Raw genomic sequence first — 17,164 nt, 5'->3', positions numbered from 1 at the left:
AATATCCTTTCAACAAACAAAAGAAACCATAGCCCACCCAATGTCCTATTCTCCTAGTTTTGAAATAACCTTCAAAGAGGAAAGTTGGCAGGTAGGACATTGTCCTTGTGCAGTTTGTACTACAAGTCACAGATCACAGAGTAACTTCAAAGGACACCGAGCCCACACAATTATATGTAAGACAGATAATCAACAAGGACATACTATACAGTACAGGGCACTCTGGGCGTCTCTAGTGGCTCAGATGGTAAAGAATCTGCCTGCAATGCAGGAGACCTGGGTTTGATCCCTGGGTTGGGAAGATCCCCTGGAGGAGGGCATGGCAACCCACTCTAACATTCTTGCCTGGAGAATCCCCATGAACAGAGGAGCCTGGTGGGCTACATATAGTCCATGGGGTCACAAAGAGTCAGACACAACTGAGCGACTAAGCACAGCACAGGGAACTCTACTCAGTATACTGTCTATGATAACCTATATGAGAAGAGAATCCAAAAAAGAATGGATATATGTTTATGTATAATTGAATCACTTTGTTGTACACCTAAAATAAAGCAGGATTATAAATCAAATATACTTCAATAACATTTTTTTTAAAGGCACAGATCACTCTCTTAAAATCACATTGGGTCACAGGGAGGCCTGGCGTGCTGCAACTCATGGGGTCACAAAGAGTTGGACACGACTGAGCGACTGAACTGAACTGAACTGAATAACATATCCCAGGGTGAGGGCTAGGACTGTGGATCTAGGCAGCCAAGGGTGTCTGGGCCACTCTGACTCTGGTCCTGTGTGGAGTCGTCCAGGCTGTCACCCTTCTCTGGACACCCTCTGGAGCCACCCATCCAGAGGACAGGTCCTCTCCCCTGGGTCACATTCCCACCAAACTACCCCTCACTGTCCCATCAATGTGAGAGACATGGAGCTGTCTGTTAGTACATCTCTGGAGCTGCACCTGGGTAGTTTCTCTGCTGTGCATGAATCTGGATTTAGATTCACAAGTGAGGCCATAAACTACTTGATTAATTTATGTTATATCTTTATTTTTAGGCACATGAGGAGGGCAGGGCCCTCCACAGTCCCTGAAAGGAAGACATGGAGGGCACATGTCCTTTCTCTGCCTCCTTTCTACTCTTCCTATTGCACACACACACACACAAGTCGCTCAGTCGTGTCCGACTCTTTGCGACCCCATGGATTGTAATCCCACCAGGCTCCTTGGTCCATGGGATTTTCCAGCCATGAATACTGCAGTGCTCCTATCTCACTGATACTCATTTCTGGAAGCCTGCAGCTATCATGGATTGTAAATCATGGGGGAGCGTTAGGGTTGCAAATCATGGGGGAACGTTAGGATTGCCTGGGGTTCTCATCTTCCTGTAACACAGGCCGATTTAATGTAATGATTCAGGCTTGTTTCCCAAGGGCACTGGCAACTCCACCGGTTAGCTGACCTCTCCCTGGGGTGGGGGATCCAGGCGAGCCCGACCTCGGCGGCCTTTGATCTCTAGGCGCCCAGAGATTGGCGTCCATAGGAATCTGCTGAGAGAGACAAGAGTAGACCTGCTCTGCCGGCCGGGGGCTGAGTCAGGGGCTGGGCTGGGGGCGGAGCCGAGAAGAGGGGCGGGTGCTTCCGCGCCCGCTTTCTCCCGGATTCAGAAGTTTCAAGCCCAACTGCACTGGAGCTTCTGCACTCTGAGCGTCATAACCTGCACCATGCCCATGATCCTGGGTTACTGGGACATCCGAGGGGTGAGCGGGGGTCCCCCAGGGCGGGGGAGGTGGAGGCGGGTGGGGAAATGCTGCGCCCCCACTGGGAAAATGCTGCAAAGCTGAGTCCGGTTCAAACCAGAAACTTCCACAGGACTTGCTACAGCGGAGCCCCTCTCCCCTCAGCCCGATCATCTTATCTGGGTGTTGGCATGTGTGTGTGTGTGTGTGTGTGTGTGTGTGTGTGGCGTGGGTGGGCTGGTGCAGGTGATGGTGCTGAGGGAGTTGGAGGTGTGGAAGTGACCTGGAACAGTGAGAGTTTTGCAGTCAAGACTGACGTCTGCCCTCTGTCCCACCGTCTCTCCCAGCTGGCCCATGCCATCCGCCTTCTCCTGGAGTACACAGACACAAACTATGAGGAGAGGCAGTACTCGGTAGGAGATGGTAATGAAATCCTTTTCCTATTCTGACTTTTGCCCAGCTCATGCTGATTGGTTGCCAAGCAACCCATGTTCTGCCTTGTTGCTCCCATCCCTCAAACTCCACCAGCTGGAGTAGGGACCTGCCCCTTCCCAAACCCTTTGGGGGTGCAGCTGTCCTCCAAAGCAGGACATGAGAGCCCCTTGGGCTCTGCTTAGTGCTTGCATTAGCTCTCTGTAAGCCTCATCTCAGGGAGGTTCCAAATCCTTCTACGTGTGCTTTCCCCTAAAGATCCATGTGAGATTAGAATCCAGTTCAGAATCCGTATCCACCAGTTCAGGGGGGTCTTGCCTCTGATTCCTTGGTCGGTCCCCCCGGGAAGAGGGTTGGATTCCTGGGAGGTTGTTTCACTGCATCTTCTTTCTCTCAGCTCCTGACTATGACAGAAGCCAGTGGCTGAATGAAAAATTCAAGCTGGGCCTGGACTTCCCCAATGTAGGTGCCAGGGTTGGGGTGCTGGGAGGGGGAGTGGACAGTGTCTCCATCCATCTCCTTTCCTGGCTTAGAGGTTTCAGGAACAGGTGCCTTCTGCTCTGTCTCTCAGCTTCCTGGTTCTCTCCCTTGCCCTTCCATGATACTCTGTCCCAGCTCATCCCTCCATTTTGCAGCATATTATTTAGTGCCCACCACAGTATTTAGGCTCTGTGAATGCCAGGTTTCATCTCTGCCCTTTGGTCAATGGAGGGAGTACAGGGGAGTCTGGTGGCCCAAATAACCAGACCCTGTTATTCTTCCAGCTGCCCTACTTAATCGATGGGACTCACAAGCTCACCCAGAGCAACGCCATCCTTCGGTACATCGCTCGCAAGCACAACCTGTGTGAGTGGGTCTGGAGCTGGGGTCAGGGACACCGGTGGCCATGCCCTGGGTTGGGCTGGAATGGGAGGCTGAGGGTGAGTCTCTGTTTGTGGCCACAGGTGGGGAGACAGAGGAGGAGATGATTCGTGTGGACATTTTGGAGAACCAGGTTATGGATGTCCGCTTGGCCATGGCCAGGATCTGCTACAGCCCTGACTTTGTGAGTCCTTTCCACTGAGTTGGAGAGGGTGTGAGGTGCTTGTTAGGATCTCATAAACTGCTCTTTTAGATTTTGATCTTCTTGGAGCTAGTGATCCACCAGGACATTTCCTTGGAAACTGACTCAGTTCCCTCTAATCTTAAGAGGAGTCCAGCTTCCCCTGGATAGAAATTCAATTCGTAAACTGAATGTTTTCCTCCTTACCACATAGCCTCCTCCTTGGCATCTCAGGGATCAGGACATGTGTCCAGTGGGCAGCCCAGGGTTAGACTTTCTTCCTCTCCCTCCTTCCTTTCAGCTTCCAGTTCTCTCCAGCTGTCCAGAAACTGCTCAGGCGTCCACACCATTCCTGTCTCCCACACTGGAATGTAGGACTTCTTTCCTAGTCATTTTAGCGTTAATCAGCCTGAGATCTGAGGCCCAAGCTCCGCCAGGTCTCACAGCACTGCTGGTCTGACCCAGGGCAGGTGTCTGGAGCTGAGTGGTGACAGGTCCAGAAACAGTGTGTTTTGCCCTTTGCCTTCCCACAGTCTCTCACAGATGGGAGATGGTTCCCATAGGAGTCTAGTGAACACAGGTGGGTTGAATTGGCCCTGGACCCTGACTCACGTACAGTCAAAGGACATGACTGCTCACCTGACGGCTGGGATCAGGCACAGCCCTGGGAGGACTGCTCTCTGCCGGGAGGACTGCTCTCTGCCGGGGAGTCTGTGTGTGAGGCTGGTGACAGCTGTTTGTGTCTCAGGAGAAACTGAAGCCCGGTTTCTTGAAGGAGATCCCTGAAAAAATCAAGCTGTTCTCAGAGTTTCTGGGGAAGAGGCCTTGGTTTGCAGGGGACAAGGTAAGTTGGACGGCTTTGCGGGCGGGATAACTGTCATTTTCCCCAGGTTCAGAGTTCAGTCCGCATTCATGCTTTGTCTTCCTGCAGCTCACCTATGTGGATTTCCTGGTTTACGACGTCCTTGACATGCACCGCATATTTGAGCCCAAGTGCCTGGACGCATTCCCAAACCTGAAGGACTTCATTTCTCGTTTTGAGGTGATTCTCCTGACCCCCTTGTATTTACATCTTTCTTCTCTCTCTTATTCTCCCTGATTTCCTAGTTGGGACTACAGTGAAGACTAGCATTTATGGAGAATTTTGTTTACCAGAATCTCTCCTCAGTTGCTGACGTGTATTGTGTCACATTTAATCTTTATAACATTCCTACATGTGGAACAATTATCCTCTCCATTTTACAGATAAGGAATTAAGCTGAAAGGATAAGTAATTTCTGAAGGTCACACAACCAGAACAGGCTGTGCTGGGTCAGCACTCCTAGTCAGACTGTCTGGCTTCTATGGGCAGCAGTCAGTGGCTCTCCATCTCCTGTATTGAAATGAAAAGCTCAGGTCCTTTTATTGTCTGGGTTCACAGTTCTGGAAAGTGTGTAGGAAGCAGAATATTCAGGAGATGGTATGCAGCTGGCATTAGTAGAATGAGACACAGTAGGAATGATATCAAGTACTAAAAACACAGACAATATATTCTCCTGATCTCCAAAGGGCTCTGCAGCAATTGAGCCTCCACCTGTTGTTCTGAGATTGTCAGATCTGTAGTTGGTGTTGGGATTTGGGTGCATACAGAGGTGTCCTGTGCAAGGATTTTATCTTGACACCTCTTATGGTGGGCAGTTCCTTCACTCCTCATCTCCTGTCCCTTCTTCCTTCATGTTAACTCCAGATTCCATCTCAGAGATGTGATAGTGCATTCATTTTAAGTCACATTCACTGATCTGATCCTCTCCCCTGTATGAGACACTGTGTCACGCAGTCCTGGCGCCCAGCCTCTTGGGCTCAGTGCAGCTGGAGAACTACAGGGACCCCAAGCTGTGTGGTGTGGGTGGAGCCACCTTGATTCTGGTGGAGCACAGCCTGACCTCACCTCTCAGCTCATCATTGTCACCCTCGGTCAACTAATTTGAGAGCAAAGAAGTCTGCTTTGTGATGGATTTGGGAATTTGAGGCTTTAGCCCTAAAGGCTTTCAGCCTTCAATCTGTTTAGTATTCCCACTCCTCATCATGAAATCTGCTTTCTCAGCTAGTTCTCATCAGCTCTGGTTTTGGTCCAAGACGTGTTGCCTTGAGAATTTTGCAAGAGCTGGGATTACTGCCCAGCAGGCAGGATGGGGACAGATGTGGGCTGTAGTGTGTGGCCTGTTGGGCCCTGGGCTGGGGGGCACAGGCAGCCCTAGATCTTGGAGTCCTTGGAACTCTTGAGCATTGTCTGTCTTGGGAAGGTGGTGCACAGGTACACCTGAGTGTTGCTGCCTGGTTGGCTGCAGCGGGACGGGGGATGAGGTAGGTTGGGGCCCAGTGAGAGTGGGCTGAGGTCCCATGCCACGCAGTTGGTCTGTGTCCTTGCAGTGGAATAATTAGAGTGTGGCCTGGGCTAGTCTTGGTGCTCCACACTCTCCTATCATGTTTCATCCATGTTTTGCTGAGTCATTGGGTGAGATGTGGTTCTGCAAGATGCTCAGGCACTTTCTGAGTGCCTTTGTTTTGCTAAGGGCCCATCTGTCTATGCAAACCCTGGGAACCTAGGAGCCTTTTCTGAAAAAGAGAATATTTTTGCATAAAGAGAAGAACAAATACTCCTATCATGAGATGTTGATTGGAAAACATTTGACAGAACTTAAAAGCAGCAAGTTACAGTTTCATTTGGAGACCTTACTGAGGACTGTAGCCCAAGAGACAGCCTCTCAGAGAGCTCTGAAGATGTAGGGTAGGAGACAGTAGGTATATAAATTTTTGACTGGGAAATACATGTAGCCAAGCATGCATCTTGATAAAAGATTAGTGCTAATCATCGAAACACCAACATCTCAAGTTAATGATCTTAGTGCTTTTCTATGTGTAGGAAGATGCATGAATCTTAGGTCACTGTAATTCTTAGTTTGGGATGCATCCTAACTCTCTATAGGACCCCATGTCCAAATCACAGAATGTTTAATCCTGGTTTTCTTCATCCTGAGCTCTCCTCAGGGTACACTGTTTGTGAGTGACTGCAGTTGGTGGCAGCTCATCCCTTTCTATAACCAATAATGAAGAAAAATCTTCAGGCTTTTTACTCCTCATGGAAAAGAATAAGATTTGTATTCATTCTTTTTTTTCATAGATTTTAAAAAATATGTATTTATTTTTGTCTCAGCTGGGCTCTTTGTTCCTGGGCACAGGTTTCTCTAGTTGCAGCTGCTGCTAAGTCGCTTCAGTCGTGTCTGACTCTGTGCAACCCCATAGACGGCAGCCCACCAGGCTCCCCCGTCCCTGGGATTCTCTAGGCAAGAATACTGGAGTGGGTTGCCATTTCTTTCTGGGGCTAATCTCTAGTGTGGTCATCTGGCTTCTATTGCAGTGGCTTCTCTTGTCATGGAGCATGGGCTCTAGGCGTGCGCTTTGGCTATAGAGCCCAGGCTCAGCAGTTGTGGTTCATGGGCCCAGTTGTACTGGGGCATGTTGAAACTTCCCAGTCCAGGGTCAAACCCATGTCCCCTGCATTGGCAGGCAGATTTTCAACCACTGGACCACTAGGGAAGTCCTTGCATTCATTTTTGACAAACCCTTAAAGAGGCTGTTAAGTATATTGTGGGAGAAGGCAATGGCACCCCACTCCAGTACTCTTGCCTGGGAAATCCCATGGACAGAGGAGCCTGGTAGGCTGCAGTCCATGGGGTCGCTAAGAGTCAGGCACGACTGAGCGACTTAACTTTCACTTTTCACTTTCCTGCATTGGAAAAGGAAATGGCAACCCACTTCAGTGTTCTTGCCTGGAGAATCCCAGGGACGGGGGAGCCTGGTAGGCTGCCGTCTATGGGGTCGCACAGAGTCGGACACGACTGAAGCAACTTAGCAGCAGCAGCAGCAGCAGCAGCAAGTATATTGTGAGTGAAGAAGCCTTTCCAACCATTTGAGTTTAAAGAGGCCTCTTTGTTATTTCTTCCCTTTGGAGTCAGATTCTACCTTATTAAGTTAATCCTGCTTAGTCTCAGGTCATTGTGAGCTGCATTTACATTTCTGGTATGTGGAGATTTTTAAAAAACATCTATTTGTTTGACTGCATAGCGTGTTAGTTGCGTCACGCAGGATCTTTCATTGTGGTACTCGGGCTTTTTCCAGTTGTAGTGTGCAGGCTCTAGAGCTCATGGGCCTAGTGGTTGTGATGTGAGAGCTTCGTTGCTCCAGGGCATGTGAGATCTTAGTTCCCCGACCAGCAATTGAACCTGAGTCCCTGCTTTGGAAGGCAGAGTCCTAACCACTAAACCACCAGGGAAGTCCCTTGATAAGTGGACATTTGCAAGACAAACACAATTGCTTTTAATTCTCTGAAGAACTGGGCTGCCACCCAAATGATGTCAAAAGATTGATTTTCCCAAGTACGTTTTCTTTCATTTGCTTTTTTATATCAGTAGGAAAATTTCCAACTAAACTGGAAATCAAAAGATTTCTGTATTCTAGAACTATAGGGATCAATGTATCATGTCTTCAAATGTTTGCAGAAGGCCATCTTTCTGAGTGCACAAGTCAAACTCAGGCCAGTTTATCCTAGGAACAAAGATAAAACCAACCAACCAAACAAACCTCCCAGACCAAACTCCGTTATTGCTTCTATTAGGCCCTGAATATTGAACACCTTCCCTGGTGGCTCAGATGGTAAAGCGTCTGCCTACAATGTGGGAGACCCGGGTTTTGGGAAGATCCCCTGGAGAAGGAAATGGCAACCCACTCCAGTACTCTTGCTTGGAAAATTCCATGGACAGAGGAGCCTGGTAGGCTACAGTCCATGGGGTTGCAAAGAGTATTTGAATATTAGAGTATCTGAATATTGGACTGCAATTTTTATCTCATAGTTTGTTGGCTTAGGTAACCCTATTAGTTTTCTTTATTATGTTTAATTAAAATTGTTTGAGAGGCAGATTATATGCTGTTTCTTATGCAAGGCAGGGGAGCATTCCCCAGTGAGACATGTTCGTATATCCCCACAGTATAATCAAGTAAAAGAGATGTAACCATCTTACATAAAGCTGTTCAAATATACCACTTTTAAATATGTTACCAAGTCCAAGCTTGGTCTGCTAGCTGCACAACAGGCCAATAATCTGAGAGACAAGGTGTTGAGGGAGGGAATGTGACTTTATTCAGAAAGCTGGCGGACTGAGAAAATGGCAGACAAATGTCCCAAAATAACCAACTTATCAGTGTCTGGATGCCCATATGCCTCAGTTTTATAGAACTGAGAGTGGGTAGGTGAGACCGTAAAGTAAAAAAGCCATTAATCTTGCAAATGTCTTGGCCAGCCTCCTGGAGGGGATGTGTTAATTTCTTCTTTCCTGTAGCCATAGGTAGCCAGGGTCTTGAACAAAGGTACTTCGGTTTAACATTCAGGCAGAGGGGCAGGGTTCCCCTGTGGAGGCTATTATGTATAGACAGTGTCCTTTTAGTGAACAAAAGCAATGGGAAGCAATGCTTAAAGTAAAAGAAACAGATCCAGCATTGCATCAGAGTTTGTTTGTATCTGTAACAAATCTCAGTTCTATCAACTGTTACACCTTTAACCGTAGCCCTTGTCAGGACTCTGGTAGCAACTCTTGGTCTTATAAGGAGTCCTAGAAACTTCCCTTTTTATTTCCCAGGCCATTTTAACCCAGTCCTGTATAAAGGGTTTTGGGCTCCAGTGAGGGGTTGAGCCAAGGGATCCAGGCCTTTTTATCAGTCTTTAACTGGATTGTTTGGTTTATTGCCCCATGCAATTGCTGGTCAAGTATCTCAGTGTAATTTTTTTTACCCTCTTACCTTTAAAATTTTTCTAGACTGGGGTAAGTAGAATGGACTTGTTTGGGTCCCTTTATATTTGGGGGACTGATAAAGGGGTCTTTCTGGCCCATCAAAAACGTCCTTTTTGGTAGTGTTGTATCAAAACTTTTGTTTTCATGCCATCAAAGTCTGTTTCATTCATCTCATCTCTTAATAACCATATCAAGATTTTTATCCTATTGGGACCAGTCCCTTTAAAATTTCCTACTTGTAGGAAGAAATCACTTGATTTTCCCCTCAGCTTTTATCTATTCTCTGTTTATTAACCTAATTAACTTTAGTTATTCTATTGTTTTTATTAGCACCTGTAAGATCAATTGAGGGGAAGTGTGAGACCACAAATAAGGCTCTATGAACAACTTTTGTTTGTTGGTTGATTGATTTGAAACTAAGGAAGTTCTTAAGGTTAGCAACGATTATATTTCTTTGTGTCCATCTTTAATTAAAAAATTTTTTTTTAATTTAAACTTTTAATTTTCTTTGGGGATATAGCTGATTATCAATATTGTGAATATCCACCTTTTAATTTTATCTTTCCATGGGTACCAATAAAACAACTGTTTACAATGAGAGGTCTCTAAAAATTTACCAATTTAGAAGTTTTTCCAGTTTAAAAGATCCATTGTTAGGATTCTTAGTTATAATTCAAACCAGTAAGAGGCAAGAGGAATCCCTGCAAGAGAGTGCAAAGGATGCAGCCTTCTCAAGAACCAGGACGTTTACTCACAAATATAGTCTAAGAAAGTAAAGGCCTTTGTTGTACAGGGAGACACAAGGAGGATTGAAACAACAAAGACCCTTTATGAACTGAGACCCCTAATGACACATTTACCTAATGCTAGCATAGCTGGACAGAAGGACTTGGAATCGCAGTCTATGCAGCTTGGTGCTGAGTGTTCACCATATGTGTTCCTTTACAGTTGCAGAGACTAATCTCTCAAAATGCTCTAGAAGATGCCTAAGAAGATGAGGTAGAACACTGATGTCTCAAAGGCACAGGGAGATGAAGCAAGTTCCTTCTATAAGGCCTTTTGTTTCCTTAAAGTAAAAAAAAAAAAAAAAGTTTTAAAAACTATTTTTGCCAAAATATTTACAATTTTACCAAGTCTTCTGAATTATTGTTGCTTTTGTGGGAATCAATTTTGGTGTTATAAAAAGGAAGTTCAGAGAGAGTTGAATAGCATGAAGGAGAGCATTGCAGAGTGTACTTAGAGGAGCAGGGAGGAGCAGTAGAGAGCAGGGCCAGCTTCAGGGGCCTTTTAAAAATTCTGATAAAATTTCAAGCAATTTTTTGTTGGTTTTCTGCAAAAGTTACTTTCTCATTTCCTCTTTTAGAAGCTTCTAAATACAAATTGAAACAGACCTTCTATTCAGTCTGTTGGATCTTGTAGTCCGTTTCTTTAGCTGTGTACACGAAAAAAAACCCCAATTTTGTGATGTCAAAGAACCCCACTTTGGTGATTTTTAGGACAAGATCTTCTTCGGTATAGTTTAAGCTTTATATGTAATGTATCCAAACCTGTGGTGTTAAGTCACTGGTAACTCCTCTTTCTTTTACCCAGAAAGTTTAATTTGCCTTTTCAGAGTCTGTCTGGACAACTTGCTATTGATAACTGTATGTAGTGGGCCCTTCTGCTGTTTGTGAGAATAACTCTCATTTCAGGTTTTATACTCTCAGTTTTTCCTTCTGACAGTCTAAAACCACCGTGGGCACTGAGAACCCAGGATTGCCAAACCTTTTGTGTGTGTCTCCCAGATGGGCGAGTTTCTTTAAGGAGTGGGTTTCCCTACGGGACTGCTGCATGGTATGAGGACTCCATGGTATGAGGCCTCCACCTCTGCTACAATTTCTCAATTGCCTGGGAAAGCCTTGCTTAGCCAGGAGGAGCTCTGTTTCTTATCTAAAGAGCTAAGCGCTTGCCTGTAGTATCTACACTATATTCCTACCGACTCTAGTAAAGCGGTCAATTCAAGGAAAGACACCAGCCAACCCCTGATCTGTTTATTCATCCTGACCTGTTCTCTCTACTGGGTACTCTCTCAGTATTTCTGAACTGAGAAGTCAGGTACATTTTCATCTACCACTGAAGAAAACTCAAGAATGTCAACCAAGATGGTAAATCTGAGCTCACTAGAGAACTCAGCCAAATTCGTATTCATATGTAGAGAAGTAGACCAGCACAAGGGGGCTTGCTGGTACCAATGTTCCACCTCTTTGTAACGTTCTGGTGAGGGGAAAAAGTCTTCTCTGGGCCCTGTTGGAGTCACCAAACCTGTCTACTGGAAAGGAAAGCCCACACAATGTAACAGCATGGGGGGCAACTGCCCTGCGGGTCACTTAACTGTTTGCGTAAGTGGATGATGAATGAGCCTCCTTGTTTTCAGCTGTGGGGAAGGGGGTACAGCAGAGAGACTCAGAACGGAGAGGGAGACAGAGCAGGCTACATTCTAGCCATATTACTTATGTGCGGTGTGATCATGAGGGAGGTGCTTATCTTCTGAGTGCCTCAGTTTCCCTTCTGGTAAATGGCCTCAGTAGAACCCATCTTGCAGGGGAGTCGTGTAGAGATTCTGAACCTGTGTCATCATGTCTAGTGGATATGTAGCACCTAATACAGTATAGAGTCTCTGTATGTGGTGAGTCTGGATGTCAGATGAATTACAGGAAACTGGAAAAGTTAACTTCCCAGAGCTGGGGACCCCAGAAGACTATCTTTTGCCCCAACATTTGACTCCCACATGGAAGGGCTGTACCCCAGGTCCTAAACTTGGGGAGAGCTGCCTGGGTTCCAGTGGGGCAGCAGACCTGAGGCCTGGTGTTCTTTTTCCCACCCTCAGGGCCTGAAGAAGATCTCCGCCTACATGAAGTCCAGCCGCTTCCTCCCAGGCCCTCTGTTCATGAAGCTTGCCGTGTGGGGCAACAAGTAGTGCCCGCAACCGGGAGATGGGCGTGAGGAGCCAGTGCCTTGGAGACCAGGTGGACCTCCTGCCCGCAGAACCATCTGTCTTCTTCTTTTTCCTTCTGTTCACTCTAGATGGCTTCTTGGCCCCCTTATCCCCCTCCCACACCCCTTTCCATCCCTACTTTAAAGATTCAGTTTCCCACTATTTTTGAGCCAAGTTCCTCCCCACCCCACATTATCCCTCCTGCATTAAAGCCACCCAGACTATCCTTCCCTTCCATGATGACTTCTGCTGTGAGCAGCCCAGCCAGGCCCCTGGCCCACGGGGCTCTGCTCTGAGCTCCCAGTGCTGCCCTGAAGACCAGACCTGGCCTGGTATGCAGTCCATGCTTCCCAGTGTGGTTCCTGCCCAGCCTGACTGATGCCCAATAAAGCCTTAATCACACCTGCTGTGTCTTATCTTATTCTCTCGGGGCTTCCTGGAGTCATGACTGTGTTGGGTGTGTGTGGGTGTCTATTTTTCCTAGTGTTGTCCACTGCAGGGCCGTATGGATGGGCATGCGTGTGTGTGTGTGTATGGTGGGAGGTTGGGCACAGGTGGGATTATACCATTGCTTGTTCATTTCTATCTCCACTTCATGCACCTCTGTTCCTTAGCATGGGTTCTCTACAGAAGGGGGGACCTTCTGTGCCTGGTTCCCTCTTTAATTCGGCATTCATGGGATGCCTCCTTTCAGCTTGTAGCACTCTGTGTCATGGTTTAGGGGGCTCGTGGGAGTTGGGGAAGGGGTCTGAGTAGTCTACTGATGGTGTGGGATCCTGGTGGACTCATTTCTAGGAAAGGGTGTTACCCTTTCCTAGAAACTTTCCCTGCGTTCTTATAACGTATCTCAATAAAACCTACCCCCACTGTATTATAATTGTTGTTTTACCTGTTTTCCTCTGTAACTTGATCATAAAGACACTAAGGAGATAATCAATATCTTATCTGACTTTAAATCTCATCTGTTACACTGCCTGGCAAACAGTAAATATTCATTAAAATTGAAAATATAAAAGAATTATCTCTAGTTAAAACCCTGGCAAACTCTACAGTCGTTATATGGATTTACAGATCTGAATGTGGTTATAGCCATTTGAGATAAACAATATATTCAAAAGATTTAAAATCTGTAGATCTGGGGGAAAGACATTAGGCCTCACTAACTTAAGCATTGATTAGATTGTAGCTGGGCCTTGGATAACTTGACCTGAAATGGGCAGGTCTAGTGTGGTGGGCCAAGGTGTAGCCTATCTGTGCAATCAGGAGGTGGTGTGCTATTTTATGTTAGGATACCTGCAAAGTGTAGGACTTATCAGATAACAATACGATTAGCAGGCTCAGAGAGTGGCTGGATGGTGGGTTTGGACCTTGTTATGGCATGGCCTTAAGTCTTGACTTGGCCTGAAGTCTGATAGGCCTTGGGCTTTGGAGAAGAGTCCTGTTGGGTGTTCGTCTAGATGGCCATTTCTTGCAGTCACTGAATAAAAAGGTAGCAAAGGAATAATGTGAAATACATGATTATTTTAAGAAATAAGAAACAAATGATTATTTAAAAAAGTGAAACTGCTAACAAAAAAGTACAGTAAACTAAAAGCTAATGAAACTGGTAAGTCAGTAAATTCTTTTGTCTTTGCAGGCCATGTGGTCTCCATTTTGGTCTCAAATTGCTCCATATGGTCTCAGTTGCTCACCTTTATCTCTGTAGTGTGAAAGCAGCCACAGACCATACATAAATGAATGGATGGGGCTGCATGACAACAACTTCAAAAACGGAGGGACTTATTTCCCTGACTCCAGATTTAGATGCTCAAATTAAAAGGGCATAACTATATTAAAACTTAAATCTTAGATTCCGATGTAAAAGGTGACGCTCAAAACAAGGCAATATGTGATGATGAAGACAGATGAAGTGTAAACACATTTCTTTAAATGTGAATTTTTTCTTGTTAGTATTCCTTGTTTTTCATATATTTCATCTTGAACTTGGTTCCTTTTCTAAATTCTTGAAACCCTAGTTTACCTCTTCTTATTCAAATACTATGTCAGTGGAAAAATTTTATCTCATATATAATTTTGTAGTATCTTGTAAGCAGTTACTTCTATTATTTTCAGGTTAAAAAAATATTCTTTATAGCCTGAATATCCTATGCTTACACAGACAATATTTAAAACCTTAAAAAATTAACAAGATGAAGGACACATTTAAATTCTACTGTATTTATTTACACTATGTAATTTTGTATTCTGAGGCTATTTCATATAGAACTTCTGTTAATTTATTTGAGAGTTCAGAATATCAGCAGTAGAACTGAAAGAATGGAATGCAGTGTAGAGTCAAATCAGAGGCAGAATTCTCAACTGGATACTAGACACTGATGTCCCGCACAGTGTTCTCTAAAATACTAGAACTTGTTAATATTTACAGTTAAGTGAGCACATGTAAATCCAGAAGACGTGACCACACTGACACTGAATATCAGCGAGGCAACCACTGGCGGCATCAGGCCCTTCAGCCCCCCTCTCCAGTTTCCCGAGTCCCCCTGCCCCCTACTGCCTTCCACACACACCAATGGGACTCCTGGGCCTGGAGGCTGAGTCTGAGAGCCTGCTCTGCCAGCCCCCCTCCTCCTCCTGCAGGATTGACGTCCTCCTCCTGACGGGGCCACCTGTGCTCGGGGCCCATCCGTGTGTCCTCAGTTCCTTGTCCAAGCAGGCACGGCCTGTTTCTCCTGCCTTCAAGCTCCCTCCATCTCAGTGCCCCTCGGTGTTTGAACACTGAAAATCTCTTCCATACTTAAAAATTCCTCCCTGTATTTCCCAGAAGACTTCCAGCCTTTATTACCCAGGATGGTCTTATTTATGGGTCTTATTATGTCAGGATCATAGTGATTGTTTTTTCAAAAAAGGAATGAGGGATGGATGGATGAATTACATTATATTACAATATCGCTTAACCTGTTTTAAATATTATTATTCTATTTAATGTAGCTTTTAAAATAATTTTCTCAGTGAAATCTAGTTGTGTTTCTGTTCTAAGCTCAAGATGTATAAAACTCAAAATGGCAGCTCCTTAATGTATTGTGAAATGTGTAACCTTTGTATGAGCCAGCACTTTTGTGTGGCACAGACACCATCACCTCCCTGTGGGCAAACAAAAACAGTGATCTACCTGACCCTGAGCTGCATCCTGAGCCTGGACCCAGAGCTGAGCCCTGAGGACTGGCAGGGTGGGAATGCTGGGAGTATCCGTAGAGGGACTGAGCTCTTCCGGTCTCTGCTGACACATTCTCCCTGCTCCCCAGCTAAGCAGAGATGAGCAGACTCTGAGTCTGTGATTTAACAGGGATTGAAACCCCACTCCATACCATGTCTTAGTTATTTGAATCTTTATTGAACACTGGTCCAGACCTTTCTATCCTAACAAAGTGTTACCTATTTTTAAACATATTTTTTTTATCGTGTACCAACTTTGTATTTCAACTTAAAAAATTCATTTTTTTTTTAATGTTGCTCTCATCTCTTTCCTACAGCCATTACTTTGTAATATCCTTTCAATAAAGAAAAGAAATCACAGCCCACCCTATGTCCTATTCTCCTAATTTTGAAATAAACTTCTGCCTGCAAAGAGGAAAGTTGGCAGGTAGGACATCATTCTTGTGCGTGTTGTACCACAGGTCACAGATCACAGAGTGACTTTAAAGAACACTGAGCCCACACACTACTATAAATAAGACAGGTAACCAGAAAGGACCTAGTGTACAGCACAGGGAACTCTACTCAATATTCTGTGATAACCTATATGAGAAGAGAATCTGAAAAAGAGTGAATATATATATATATAAAACTGAATCACTTTGTTGTACACCTGAAACTAACACAAGATTGTAAATCAACTATACTTCAATATAATTTTTTTTTAAGGCACAGATCACTCTCCTAAAATCACAATGGGTCAGGAGATGGATGAGGGCTGGAATCTGTGGATCTAGGCAGCCAGGGGTGTCTGGGCCACTCTGACTCATCCTGTGTGGAGTCGTCCAGGCTGCCACCCCTCTCTGGCCACCCTCTCTAGCCATCTACACAGAGGACAGGTCCTCTCCCCTGGGTCACATTCCCACCACATTCCCCATCACTGTCCCATCAATGTGAGCTACATGGAGCTGTTTGTCAGGACATCTCTGAAGCTGCACCTGGGTACCCTCTCTGCAGTGAGTGAATCTGGATTTAGATTCACAAGTGAGGCCATAAACTACTTGATTAATTTATGTTGTATCATTACTTTTAGGCACATTAGGATGGCAGGGACACCCATAGTCCCTGAAAGGAAAACACAGAGACCACATTTCCTTCTTCTGCCTCTTCACCTCTTCCTACCTTGGGCTTCCCTGATAGCTCAGTTGGTAAAGAATCTGCCTGCAATGCAGGAGACCCTGGTTTGATTCCTGGGGTGGGAAGATCCCCTGGAGAAGGGATAGGCTGCCTACTCCAATATTCTTGTGCTTCCCTTGTGGCTCAGCTGGTAAAGAATCCACCTGCAATGCAGGAGACCTGGATTCAATCCCTGGGTTGGGAAGATCCCCTGGAGAAGGGAAAGGCTACCCACTCCAGTATTCTGGCCTGGAGAATTCCATGGACTGCATAGTCCATGGAGTCGCAAAGAGTCGGACATGACTGAGCAACTTTCACTTTCACCTCTTCCTATTACAGTGATATTCTGTTCTGGAAGACTGCAGCTATCATGGATTATATGACTAAATCATGGGGGATTGTTAGGATGGCCTGGAGTCTTGATCTTCCTCTAATAGGAGCCAATTTTTAAAATGTTTATTTGGGCTTGCCAGTTCTTAGTTGAGGCACTGGTGATCTCAGATCTTTGTTGAGACATGCAGGCTGTTCGGCAGCCATGCAGAAACACTCAGTTGTGGCTTGTGTGATCTAGTTCCCTGACCAGGGATCCAACCTCATTCCCCTGCACTTGGAGTGGGAAATCTTAGCCACTGGATGACCAGGAATGTCCCCAGGGACCGATTTAATGTCTCCATTTCAGGCGCATGACTCTTAGCCTAAACTTGGCAGTCAGAGCTGCCCAGAGCCCACAGGAACTCTGCAGCCAGGGTTAAGGCTGAGCTGAGCCAGAGAAGGGAGTGGAGAGGGAGGAGC

The 17,164-nt window shown here is 45.7% G+C and overlaps 1 protein-coding gene across 2 annotated transcripts; it reads left to right on the top strand.

The window, feature by feature from the left end:
- Window positions 1-1,601: 1,601 nt before the first annotated feature.
- On the top strand, window positions 1,602-12,215 carry LOC129654999 (glutathione S-transferase Mu 1). Of its 2 annotated transcripts, none has more exons than XM_055584813.1 (8): window positions 1,602-1,752; window positions 2,079-2,154; window positions 2,561-2,625; window positions 2,928-3,009; window positions 3,108-3,208; window positions 3,981-4,049; window positions 4,137-4,247; window positions 11,897-12,215. In XM_055584813.1, the coding sequence occupies exons 1-8, from the start codon at window positions 1,717-1,719 to the stop codon at window positions 11,984-11,986; spliced, it is 630 nt and encodes a 209-aa protein (XP_055440788.1). In that variant the 5' UTR covers window positions 1,602-1,716; the 3' UTR covers window positions 11,987-12,215. The 2 variants fall into 2 exon arrangements, with proteins under 2 accessions (XP_055440788.1, XP_055440789.1); XM_055584814.1 differs by having other exon boundaries at window positions 3,954-4,049.
- The last annotated feature ends 4,949 nt before the right edge of the window (window positions 12,216-17,164 follow it).

This window comes from Bubalus kerabau, chromosome 6, assembly GCF_029407905.1.
Source record: "Bubalus kerabau isolate K-KA32 ecotype Philippines breed swamp buffalo chromosome 6, PCC_UOA_SB_1v2, whole genome shotgun sequence".
In the NCBI taxonomy this organism is placed as follows: Eukaryota; Metazoa; Chordata; class Mammalia; order Artiodactyla; family Bovidae; genus Bubalus; species Bubalus kerabau.
The sequence above is the reverse complement of the archived record's forward strand: the minus strand, read 5'-3'. Positions and strand labels throughout refer to the sequence as shown.

Coding starts and splice junctions, on each gene's coding strand:
- LOC129654999 (XM_055584814.1), top strand. CDS start 1,717: ATGCCCATGATCCTGGGTTACTGGGACATCCGAGGG. Junction 2,155..2,560: donor GCAGTACTCGGTAGGAGATG/GTAATGAAATCC, acceptor TCTTTCTCTCAG/CTCCTGACTATGACAGAAGC. Junction 3,010..3,107: donor CGCTCGCAAGCACAACCTGT/GTGAGTGGGTCT, acceptor TTGTGGCCACAG/GTGGGGAGACAGAGGAGGAG.